The sequence below is a fragment of the Carassius auratus genome, unplaced genomic scaffold (assembly GCF_003368295.1).
Source record: "Carassius auratus strain Wakin unplaced genomic scaffold, ASM336829v1 scaf_tig00034142, whole genome shotgun sequence".
Lineage (NCBI taxonomy): Eukaryota > Metazoa > Chordata > Actinopteri > Cypriniformes > Cyprinidae > Carassius > Carassius auratus.
In genome coordinates this window covers 40,993-54,141 of record NW_020526131.1, presented here as the reverse complement: position 1 = coordinate 54,141, position 13,149 = coordinate 40,993, and the positions used below count along the sequence as shown (strand labels likewise).

Here is a 13,149-nt window from a genome sequence, read left to right as displayed (position 1 = left end):
CCTGCTGGGAAGACCACAAGCACAAAACAAGAGCTCAAGGTCCATTATTGTCTTGTCTTGCTGAGTCAAAGACAACAAACATTTTCAGGTCACTATCTTGAGTGGGGCTTGCCACAGAACTTGTGGCCAGGATGCCTGCTGCACCGAGTCAAAAGAGACCAATTCCATGTTTTAAAGATATAAGTAGTAAGACTGAGACCCTCAGGGGCCACAAAACACTACCAGAAGTCAAAATACAAGAAAATGCAAATATATTTGCACTGAAAAAAGAAATGGTATAAAACCCTTTTTTCACTCAGAAATTGTTAGTACATTTCACAAACAAGTAAAAAAAAACATGTAAACCAGTATTGTTTTTGTATCTAGATACTTTTAGTTTGATTAATATTTTGAATAATTAAAATTTGTATATTTTCCATTTTCATTTTTAATTTAAAGTTTTAGTAACGGTGTGTTTTTGTCATTTTTAGTTGTTTATATGTCTTTATAGTTTCTATACATTTATACTTTTATTTATTTATTTTATTTTATTTTATTTTATTTTAGTACATCAAGTTAATTTGAAATTATAAAATGAGACATGTTGCCTTTGGCAACTGGCCAAAATTAAGTTTTTCTTAAAAAAATGTTCATAACATTATGGTTTTAATTTTAGTTGACTATAATAACCCTGCAAGTAACACAATACATTTAAATTAAATTCAGAAATTAAATTCTAAGTAGAAAAACAGAAACAGTATTTTTTATTTTTACCTACTCCAGTAGTCTTTGTTTTATTAAAAAACTTTGTATAATGCACTATGCATGTTTTCAGTTGCTAAGGTGTTATGGATGCTCGGTTTTGCTAGGGTATTAATAATTGCCAGCAAGCAAAAGTCTGATTGCTTAGAAAATTAATTGCACGCATCTCCTTAATAAGCCTTAATATTTTTAGGCATCAGTATTGAAGGCATGACCTTGATACTTGTACTGAACCTAATTTCACACCCATGCCCTTCATTTGTCTTTCAGTGTAATGCTCTTGATGTGAATGCAGTGCCTTTGCAGATGACTATTGCTTTAGACTGCAGTAGAGATAAGTGCCATACACACGGCTGAGTGACCGAACCAGACGGGCTCTTCTTTAAATGTGTGTGTGGTGCAGTGGAGTGTGAAGTGGTGATAATGTGGGCCCCTCTCACACTTTGTGTGTGTGATTGAGGGAAAGAGCTGCAGAGCCCCCTCCCTTCAGAATCTACTCCTTCATATGACCACATAAACTGTTACTGCAACAAATAGCTGTAACCGCTCAGATCCTGCCCTGTGGGCCAATATGACAGACATTACTGACTAACACACTCTCTCTCTCTGAAGGACACAGAGGCCATGAGGAGAGCACTAGCACTGATCGAGTCAAAGATGGGTCAGGCTAAAGGCTGGCTGAGGGACCCTAACGGTCTTCCAGGTAACATAACATCCATTAGCTCACTGGGATATTTCCGCTTTTTGTGCTAGAAACACTGTGACTTTCAGTCAAAACTTCCACGGTAAAATAAGACCATTTATTGAAACTATGCTGTGGAAATTACTAATTGTCCTTTAGCTTCCATATTTAAGCACATACACACGATCGCTAAAATGGATGCATAAATGACGTCTATTTGGAACTGTGTCTCATTTTACACGCTAAGGGAGCATGTACAGTGGAGTCATTGATTATACAGGTCAGAGAGATTGATTATACACTGGTAAAACAGGGGTAATGAAAAAACTAATTATGCATTTTTTTGAGATTACAGTATTGTAAAACACTAATTAAATTATGAATAATTAAAATAATACCCTAAATTTAGGGGAAAAATAATATGACCCCTTCTGATCAAAAGTTTGGGGTTCAGTAGGATTTTCAAATGTTATTTGATAATTCATGTGATGTCATTACTCATGTCTTCAGTGTCACATGATCCTTCTGAAATCATTATTTAATGCTGATTTGGTGCTCAAAAAAAAAAAAAAACCTTTCTTGAAAACAGTTGTACTGCCTTATATTTTGGTGGATTTATTTTAATCAGGATTCTTTGATGAATAGAAAATTAAAAGACCAGCATTTATTTGAAATGTAAATATTTTGGAACATTATAAATGTCTTCAGTATTATTTTTACCATTCAATACACAATTTAAGGCATCCTTATGGAAAAATGTATGAATTTCTTATTAAGAAAACACTCTTATAGACTCTAAACTTTTGAATGGTACACAAAGCCACAAAATCTTTTCAAAAGGTACTAATATGTAATTTGTACCTTTTTTATGTACTTCATATTTGTGTAATGTACATGATTTGAAATGGATCAAAAGTGTATGTGTAGTGGCCTAACACTGTGTTTGTAACGTCTGCTCTGGACGTTCTCGTACAGGAGATCCGGGAGAGCATGCGCTGCGGCAGATACTGGATGAAGCAGGAAAAGTGGGTGAGCTTTGTGTGGGGAAAGAAAGACGAGAGATCCTGGGAACAGCCAAGACCTTGGGCCAGATGACGGATCAGGTGTCAGACGTGCGCACCAGGTACGCCCCATTCAGGTGCACCCGGAGAAAAAGCAGAATTATAATCAAAGCCCATTATACTGCTGATTCAACCGACTAAGAGACTCCTCAGTTCAGCATTTCACACTGAGAGCCAAATGCCAACACATGTTTCTGTGGCGCTTGCGTGAGCTGAATTATGCATCAGTGCAACCCTGTGCTGTTCATAATGATATTCATCATCATTTATACAATGCATTACCCCTGTGTGATGTTTCTCAGGGGCTGTAACTGCGTCTAATTTATGAAACGAGAAAGTGTGTCAGGTTTTTCAATAAACACAGTATAGATGTTGTTTGTTAGCGGGCTAAATCTCCAGGGATAGTTTATTTCTGACCGGAAGGAACGGTGTGGTACAGTTTGGCTCCACATGTCAGGGTTGTTGAAAGCTGGAGTGAAAGTGAAAGATCAGACGCTGGGCTCTGACTTCATTAGATAGACTCAAGGAAAGCAGATTAAAGCTGCAGGGCCGGATAATTAGTGGCTGCCTCGGCCCACTGATCACTCTCTCAGACACGGCTGACCTACACATGCTATTCAGATGCTTTTCATGTTCAATTTGTTAACGGGTAGTCAGAGAGATCTTAATGTATGATCAAGTCATTCTCTTCTCCTGTTGATTGTGTGATCATGTAATTCTACTATTAAAATAGATTATATTATATTGTTTCTTCAGAGGTCAGGGTGCCACCCCTATGGGTATGCAGAAAGCTCAGCAGGTGGGCCAGGGTTTGGATATTCTGATGGGGAAAGTGGAGAACGCTGCTCGGAAGCTGGAAGCCCTGACCAATGCCAAACAAGCCATCGCCAAGAGAATCGACACGGCCCAGGTCAGTCCTGAAGCATGTTTTGTTAGCGGATTGCAGTGCTCAGGCAGGGTGTCTTAGGTGGTGCTCAACTGGTTTTGGTTAGAGGCTCAGTTGACATGTCAACAAAATACCAACATTTATAACCCAATCATAGCAATGTCAACAACTGTCTCTTTAACAACAATGGAATGTATTATTACTATTATTATATCATTAAGTATATGTAAAATCATTATTAATGGATATTATGTTTGTTATAATTAAAGCAGTTACATGACCCATAATGATTAAACGTTACATAAATCTGCAGCTTGGATAGTTTCAAACAAGTCAATGAATGGCCATTGATGTCAACAACAAAAGATATGTGAAGCGTTTTTTCTGAAAAGTTCTATTCATATTGTAGTCTTTTGTTTAGATTTTATGATATTGATTTGAAGAGACTGTATTTGCGTCCCAGAGGACGTGTGGGTAGGGTACACTTAATTACAGACATGTCCACATTTAAAGAGCTGTTGCAGACATCTGTCTGGTCTGATGTTATTTAGTGGAGATGTGCTGTGACTCAGACGTATTTAAAGGGTGGATAACCGGAGGAATCCTTGTACTGTGTGCTGTGACAGAAAACCACAGATGAGTTCAGATGACAGCAAACTATATGATTAGAACATGATTGAATGACAATATGACTATAAATATTCCTTCAAGTTCAAAAACAGGAAATGTTGACAGTGTCAGTAGTATGTTTGCTCTGATAATAAAAGAACAGAAGAGCCTAGTTTACTTTTAAAATAACAAATAAAATATTACATAAATGAACACATTAATTCACCTTTAAGTATGAAAGGATTGTGACAGTTACATAATTTGAATGGTTGTTTCTGTACAGAGCTGGCTGGCTGATCCTAACGGTGGTCCGGAGGGGGAAGAAAACATCCGCGCTCTTCTGGTGGAGGCCAAGCGCATCGCTGACCTGTGTGAAGACCCTAAAGAGAGAGATGACATTCTGCGCTCCATCAGTGAGGTCGCAGGACTCACTGCGAGACTGGTTGAACTCCGAAAAATGTAAGTACAGACCTACATTACATGTGAGTTCTTTAATTTACAAAAGCATTCAAAGTGTTCTTTTCCACTTTCAAAGGACAGATGGTTTGCAGCTTGATATCATTCATGCCAGTCTGTCATGTTTAGATAATGTTGTGTCTTTGATCAGCACTTGAAAAAAATTGAAATCATGTTCACGGTAAGAACAGATTATCGTATTTTCCGGACTATAAGTCACACTTTTTTTTCATAGTTTAGCAGGTCCTGCGACTTATAGTCAGGTGCGACTTATTTATCAAAAGTAATGTGACATGAACCAAGAGAAATTAACTAAGAGAAATGAACCAAGAGAAAACATTACCGTCTACAGCCACGAGAGGGCGCTCTATACTGCTCAGTGCTCCTGTAGTATACAGGACGGTATACGGTTTCAAATAAATGCTGTTTGATTTTTTTTTTATTCATCAAATAACGTTTAATCTAAAAAAATTCACTGTTTGCAACATAAAAAAAAAAAAGAGAAATATTTGTTTCCATAAGAAATGTAGATTTGCCCTCACAGGAAATGTTTCAATGATTATTTTATATATTTTTTGTCTTAACCTCATGGTAATTTTGTAAAAAAAAAAAAAAAAAAAAATTAAAATTTGTGTTAAATTTGATTTTCTGGCCTTTTTTTTGTGCCACAGTGGTAAAGGAGATACTCCTGAGGCTAGAGCGCTGGCCAAGCAGATTGGCACAGCTTTGCAGAACTTGCAGGCAAAGGCTAACCGTGCTGTGGCCAACATGAGACCTGCCAAGGCTGCTGTTACACTAGAGGGCAAAATGGAGCAGGCCTTGCACTGGATCAACAACCCTGGAGTGGACGATCATGGAGTAGGTGGGTGGCAATATGAGGTAAAACATTACCACTTAAACACAAAAAGAAGCTTGGCAATACATTTACATTTAAAATTAAATCAGTAACTGTTATTATATCCGTGTTTGTTATTAAGTGCAGTAAAATATTCATCTGGTCATCTGAGGCTATTATTTTCCCCCAAAGGATAACACTGGCATATTGAATGACTTATTCATTTTTATGGAACTGGTCACTTGACTCTGGACCTTTATACTGTGTGATGTGACAGATGGCTATTTTCTCTGTCCCGGTTGTATTTATGGTCATACTTAAACTATTTCAAAACATAAATAGCTGCTTCGTGTCCTATTCACAACAGGTCATGTTACTTTCAAGTTAACTTAGTCTTGGAGTAACTCTAGACCAGAACTGCACAGTTTAGTACCAGAGTTTGTCCCAGTTCACATACTTACACTATGATCTAAACGTTTAGGAGAAAGTCCACAATTTTGAGTGTATGGCAAGACCAATATTAGGACAGCTCTTCCTAGCTTTATAATGGCAATGAATGGTGAGATTTTGAAGCAAAATAAAGTGCATCCATCCATCATAAAAAAGTGCTCCACACTTCCTTCTAAAGTGAATCGATGCGTTTCTCAAAGAAAAATATCCGTATTTAAGACTTTATAAAGTTTATTAAGAATGAAATTCTCTACCTTCTGCTATCTTTATATTATATTATATTATATCCAAATTCCCAGACATTTTTCTTTACAAATCCTCGATTTGTACTTCTAATTCATGTTTTGTTTTGCTCTGTCTCCTGCACTTTGCATTCATCATTTGCAGTTTATTTCATGATTCAAAAAGAGTTAAAACTAAAAAAATCACTTTTAAAATAAATATGACTTAACTTGATAAAGCATGGCAAAGACATGAAACTCACATTTGTGGTCTACAGCATCAAAAGATGACGAAGCTAGACAAAGATGCATGGCAAAATCAGGGTTATAAATACAAACTACTAATGAGCAAATGTGCACCTGACCAAAAAACACATGACCATAATGAAAGCAATGAACCAATGAGAATCAAGCACAATTGAAAACAAATGCACATGGCATAAACACAAGGGAAATGTGAGTTTTACTTCAAATAAATCGCATCTGGTTGGGTGGTAACACATGGACTATGAATGAATGACTCCCAATCTTTTGTCAGAGATGGTGAAAAAATGGCTTGACATATAAAAAGTTTTGATTATGATCGTGGCTTAAAGATAAAATGTGTAATGTTTATCAGCTTTAAGCAATCTGTTGGTTAATTTCCCTGAAGAGACTCTGTTTGTCCAAACAGTAGTATGATGAAGTCAGCAGTGTTTGGGACACCTGTTTGATTGTTCAGGAGAAATGGCACATTTCATTGGGAGCCTGTCATGTCTCTGTCTGTAGGCCAGGCTGCCATACGGGGGCTGATAGCAGAAGGCTGTCGGCTGGCAAACTCTCTACCAGGGCCGTACAGACAGGAACTGCTAGCAAAGTGTGAGCGAGTGGAGCAACTGATGATGCAGTTATCAGATCATGCGGCGCGGGGAGAGGGAGAGAGTCCTCAGGCGCGCGCCGTGGCTGCTCATCTCCTGAATGCAATTAACGTGAGGCAACGAGTCCCCCTATTCTATTAAAAAAGATCCCAGTATCTTTCTCCCGCAGCAGGTGTGGGTGAAGCATTATCAAATAGGAAGTGCAGAGGTCACATCTGCTGGTTTTAGAGTACTCCAGTAAACAAAGATCAAGGGCTTTTATCTCAATATGATATATAAGCAAATGCCACCCTCTGCTGGGAAATATTTGCATGACAGTTTTTTTGTTTTCATTAAATGTTTATTTTTGTTTTTGAATGCACGCTTAAATAACCACATCATATCATATTTTCCTTTAAGGATCTAAAGGCAAAGATGCAGGAAGCAATGACCCAGGAGGTGTCTGATGTTTTCAGTGATACGACCACACCAGTTAAACTCCTGGCTGTGGCAGCAACTGCGCCTCTTGAGACCCCCAACAGAGAGGAGGTCAGCTCAGTATACAGAGCGCAGCATGCTTTTCAGCGTCATATCAAATGTGTTAATTCACACAAAGCATTCCAAGCCATAAACCTAATTGTAAAAAAACTTTCACCATTTTTTAAAAAGACTTTCGCTATTTTTAGAAGGTAATATAAACTTTTATTCTTAGGGCTAGTTTTTATTTTATTTGGAAGGAATCCCCAAAATCATTATTTTATAACTAGGTCAGAAATGCATACAAACATACTAAGTCATTATTTATAGTTATTATAGTTACCTTATACTTAAAGAGAAATTAGCAATAACTAAAATATAATATAATATAATAGAACTTAGTTGCCAAGGCAACTTTTAGTGCTTAAAGAACTAAAACTAAATAAACTATAAATAATACTAATAAAAAAAACTATATAGATGTAAAAAAAAAAAACGAATTCAAATAACAAAAACACAACAAAATTACTAAAACTTTCAAATAAAATATAAAAATATTAACAAAAGCTATAATAGTATTCCAATAAAGCTAAATGATTAATGATGAAATAATCATTCTAATTAATAACATGAATTCCAAAATGAATGCGTTTTTGTATTTTCTCCCCTCTAGGTGTTTGAAGAAAGGGCATCTAACTTTGAGAATCATGCCAGTAGACTGGGTGCTACAGCGGAGAAGGCCGCTGCCGTGGGAACAGCCAATAAGAGCACAGTTGAAGGCATCCAGGCGGCTGTGAAATCATCCAGAGATCTTACACCTCAGGTATGTGTATGTGTGTATCTGTGGACGGCCAGAGCTACTTCAAGAGCACATAATGGCGTACTTGACCTGATAGTTGAACATTAGCAGAGTCTCCAGGGGCATTCAAGCTTTTTTTTTTTATGATCAACATTTTATTCAGATTAATTTCACTTTCACAAATAAATCACAAATCAAGATTCAAAAGAACTATGTACAAACAGATGCCATGAAGCCGTCCACTTATACAGAGAAAATAAAAAAAAGAAAAGTACAAAAAAATCAGTGAAGCATAGTAGGGATGTCAACTTTTCATCCGATCTAGCAACATTTGTCGAAGGGCATTCAAGCTTTTTGATGCCAGATATTACCAAAAATTATGATCTCGAATGTGACCTCATTCTTAAAAATAGCACCGTGTGAGAAAAGTTAAATTAGAGTGTTAAATTATGAGGATGTTACGGAGCACCGCATAAAGACATGCAGGAAAAAAATAGTAGGCTAAATCTTGTGCACAATTTAGCAAATCAAGGGAACACAATAGCAGTCGTGTGCACGTTTTAGTACATTGAGGGAACGAATTAGCAAATCGTGCGCACAATTTATAATTTTTTCTTGCATGTCATGTGCGGGGCTCCGTAGGATGTTTCTAAAATATCTAGCTTTTATATTGTCACAGTAATAATACAGTACTTTTTTCGCCACTCACTTTTATTGTGATTTAAAACATACAAACCTTTTGAAACAATATTTATTTGTTAAAAAGTGTGACTTTAGACATTACTGTAATTTTGACAGCCTTTGTAAGAAAAAATAAAAGATTTTTTGAATATAAAAGATATATCAGTGCACATCATTTTTTCTGTTGATAATTCTTCCAATAAAGGCTTTCAGAATGAGTACTATTAAGCTGGTTGTGATTGAATTTAAGTGTGCATCTGTCTTTTGTTGTTCTCATGAGTAGGTCACTTCTGCTGCACGCATTTTGCTGAAGAACCCTGGCAACCAGGCTGCATACGAGCACTTTGAGACCATGAAGAACCAATGGATTGACAACATTGAAAAAATGACCAGTAAGCAAAGCCCATATCAGATGAAGTACCCCATGCAATCTTTTGAAAATCATTGAAATATTCCAACTCTTTATTTCAGGTCTTGTGGATGAAGCCATTGACACTAAATCCCTCTTGGATGCTTCAGAGGAGGCCATTAAGAAAGACATCGATAAATGCCGGGTGGCAATGGCTAACGTTCAGCCCCAGATGTTGGTTGCAGGGGCCACCAGCATTGCCCGGCGGGCTAACCGGGTCCTTCTGGTGGCCAAACGGGAAGTGGAGAACTCAGAGGACCCGAAATTCAGAGAACTGGTCAAAGCTGCTTCAGATGAACTTGGTAGAACAATCTCACCCATGGTTATGGCTGCTAAAGCCGTGGCAGGAAACATCCAGGATCCAGGTCTTTTTTTTAATGTTCTGGATACATTTATAGAAAACAATTTATTCTGATTACTGACAGAAATCTTTTTCTCCTCATGATTAGGTTCTCAAAAGAGCTTCCTGGACTCTGGCTACAGGATCTTGGCTGCTGTTGGGAAAGTCAGAGAAGCCTTCCAGCCTCAGGAGCCTGACTTTCCTCCTCCACCTCCAGACCTTGATCAGCTGCATGTAAGTGCCGCAGCTCTACATCATTAAAGCTTCGATTCAGGTCTTAAAGGGACAATTCTGTCCTTATTTACTCACCAATATGATTCTGTCAGGTCAGTGATGATCAGGCTCCTCCCAAACCGCCCCTTCCAGAGGGAGAGGTACCTCCACCGAGACCTCCACCCCCAGAAGAGAAAGACGAGGAGTTCCCTGAGCAGAAAGCTGGCGAGATGGTGAGCGAGCCGATGATGGTGGCGGCCAGGCAGCTACACGACGAGGCCCGTAAATGGTCCAGCAAGGTGAGTGGAACTATCATGTTCTAGGCACAGAATCTTTCCTTGTAGTTCTTAAGAAATACATTATCGTTCAAAAGTTTGGGGTCAGTACGTTTTTCTCAAGAAATTAATACTTTTATTATGCATGGATGCAGTAAAATGATCAAAAATGACAGTAAAGACTTTTACGTTGTTACTAAACATTTCAAATAAACTGTGTTCTGTTGAACTTGTATATACATTGGAATATCCAAAAATAAAATATTAATAATAATAATAATCACGGTGTCACGGTTTCCAACAAAATATTAGCAGCTAATCAGCTGCTCAACACTAAAGACTCGAGTGATGGCTGATAAAAATACAGCTTTGCCATCACTAGAAACTGAAAACAGAAATAACATTTATTTTTTGTCTTGTAATAATATTTCATTATAATAATTTTTTACTGTACTGTATTTTGAAATTAACAAATGCAGCCTTGGTGAGCATAAAAAACATCTTAAAAAAAAAAAAAAAAACTTACCGACCCCAAACTTTTAAACTGTAATGCACTATAAATAAAATACAATAAAGGAGGGGTGAAATGCTATTTCATGCATACTGAGTTTTTTACACTGTTAAAGAGTTGGATTCCCATGCTAAACATGGACAAAGTTTCAAAAATTAAGTTGTAAGTTTGAAGGAGTATTTCTGTTCCAAAAATACTGCTTCCGGTTTGTCACAAGTTTCGGAAAGTTTTTTTCGAGTATGGGTCTGTGTGACGTTAGATGGAGCGGAATTTCCTTATATGGGTCCTGAGGGCACGTCTGCCAGTATAGCGGAGCACTGAGAGGCTGAGCATAGCCTGATCAGAACGAGCGCGTCGCGAAAAGTCACAAAAGGGCAACACAACCCTGCACAGATTACCTAAAGAGAAACATCATTAAGGGACCAGTGGATGGAGTTTATTTTTACAGAGCATCAACGGAGTTGTGCAAGTGTTTGTGTTTGTTCCCTGCATTTCGAAGATGCTTGTTTTACAAACAAGGCCCAGTTTGACGCCGGATTTGCACATCGTTTATTTCTTAAGGATAATGCAGTCCCAACGAAAAAGGGTCACGATCGTGTGTTGGAACCGCAGGCGGTGAGTAAAACTGCTTCAAATATCTCTGCCTCCTTGTTAGTGCGTCCGCCTCCCATGCCGAAGACCCGGGTTCGAGCCCCGCTCGGAGCGAGTCGTTGCTGCTGCTGCTCTCGTTCAGTTTCAGCCTCTGGATCTGATTCTGGATCATAAATAAACGGCTGAATCTGACCGTTAGCCATGGTTTGTTTTGGATGATGTTTTTTTTCCTCACGGTAATGTCACAGCTTCCAAACGCTCTCAACGCAAAAGCATACTCGCGCTCGTGATTCTTTAGCTCCGCCCACACGTCACGCCTCCAGCCGGTCGTGTTTTTCCGGGAAAAATTGGTACAGACTATCTTTCTCTTATGAATATAATAAAACTAAAGACTTTTTGGAGTTATGAAGGATGCAGTACTACTCTATAGGTACTCAAGATTAACAGGATATTGAGTGAAAACGAGCATTTCACCCCCCTTTAAAATAATTATAATTAAAGGGTGAATTTCACAAAGACTGTCAAGATGAAACTAGAAAAAGTTTATGTAATAAAAAAATGTTCAAATGTTTGAGATGCGCTTTGTGTACTGGTCTGCTTTCTATGATTGTCAAATGTTGTTTCTGTTGAATTCGGATCGGTTTTTTGTTTTCTTTAACCTGAAATGTGGAAATCTCTCTGTGATGATTCCAGTTTCAGGGGGAAAAAGAATAGAAACTGTCATCTATGAAAGAAATGTTTGCATGCTCTAACGTTTTAACAAGCAGACTCATTTTTTTTTACTATAGTGACGGACCAATACATGATTTTTTTATGAAATGAGACCAACAGGACTATCTGAGTTAACTTTAATCTTCCTCAGTGGATGCGCTATCATCTGAAACAAGCTCAGTACAAAGGCTCTTGTAGGTGCTAGAAGGGGACGTAAGCTGTAATACTTATAAAATCCAATCAGGAGACTGTCGTGAGAGCCCACTGGGTGTGTTTGACTTAATGAATGTGTCGTTGTACTTTTGTGGATGTTTTTGTGCTACTTCTTCTACGTCTATAATACTCGAACAGTCCTGCTTTTATCTCAGTCCCTGTGAAAATTATTTGCGCTCTTGCGTTTTAACATGGTCTTTACCTGTTTGTATCTTTTTTTTTTTGTTCAGTTATGGTCATTTTCACTAACTAACTGGATTAATGAGATGCTGATTTATTGCAGGAATATAGACCGATATGCTACTATTCAAATATTTGGGGTCAGTAAGATTTTGTTTTTGAAAATGGTCTCCTACGCTCACCAAGACTGCATTAATTTGTAAAAAAATTAAATAAAAACCGTAATATTGTGAAATATCATTACCATTTAAAATAACTTTTTTCTAGTTTAATATAATTTTAGATGTAATTAATTCCTGTGATGGTGAAGCTGAATGTTCAGCATCATTACTGCGGTCTTGAGCGTCACATGATCCTTCACAAATCATTCTAATTTGCTGTTCAAGAAACATTTCTTATTATTATTATCAGTGTTGAAAACAGTGTACTGCATAATATTTTTGTGGAAACCATGACATTTTATTTAGGGTTTTGTTTTCTGAATAGAAAACTCAAAAGAACGGTATTTAATTGAAATAGAAATATTTTAAAACATGTCTTTACTGCCATTTCTGATCAGTTTAATGTACCCTTGTTTAATAAAAGTATTAATTACTTACAAAAAGCTTTTGAATGTTAGTGTAAATGGAAAATATGGCCTATATGACTGACTGTTTTGGCAGCTATATATATATATATATATATATATATATATATATATATATATTAGAATTAATATTAGAACAATATTTTATTTTATAAGTAACAATAAATGATTGGAAAAGTAGAAAAAAATAAAAATAATAATAAACAAAAATATTTTTCAACTAATGGTCAGAAATTTAAATCTCTGTAATAATAATAATAATAATAATTATAATAATAATAATAATTAATTTGCAGTAATGTAAAAGCTGCTTTTTTTGAAGAACCCATTATGAATTTCATCTTATCTTGTTGGGGGCTTTACTTGTTCGCTCTGTCCAGTTGAAC

At 36.9% G+C, this 13,149-nt stretch overlaps 1 protein-coding gene across 4 annotated transcripts in view; it reads left to right on the top strand.

Moving 5' to 3' along the window:
* LOC113081399 (vinculin-like) overlaps positions 1-13,149 on the top strand; it is a 34,597-nt gene that overhangs the window by 19,307 nt on the left and 2,141 nt on the right. For 2 of the 4 annotated variants that reach the window (XM_026253505.1, XM_026253503.1), the window contains exons 7-18: positions 1,354-1,444; positions 2,399-2,546; positions 3,241-3,394; positions 4,263-4,438; positions 5,107-5,297; positions 6,710-6,909; positions 7,198-7,326; positions 7,928-8,077; positions 9,018-9,126; positions 9,206-9,508; positions 9,593-9,717; positions 9,810-9,995. In XM_026253505.1, the coding sequence (XP_026109290.1) occupies positions 1,354-1,444; positions 2,399-2,546; positions 3,241-3,394; positions 4,263-4,438; positions 5,107-5,297; positions 6,710-6,909; positions 7,198-7,326; positions 7,928-8,077; positions 9,018-9,126; positions 9,206-9,508; positions 9,593-9,717; positions 9,810-9,995 (1,962 nt within the window). Of the gene's footprint in view, positions 1-1,350; positions 1,445-2,398; positions 2,547-3,240; positions 3,395-4,262; positions 4,439-5,106; positions 5,298-6,709; positions 6,910-7,197; positions 7,327-7,927; positions 8,078-9,017; positions 9,127-9,205; positions 9,509-9,592; positions 9,718-9,809; positions 9,996-13,149 lie in introns of all 4 variants that reach the window. The other 2 variants (XM_026253504.1, XM_026253502.1) reach the window with 1 other exon arrangement.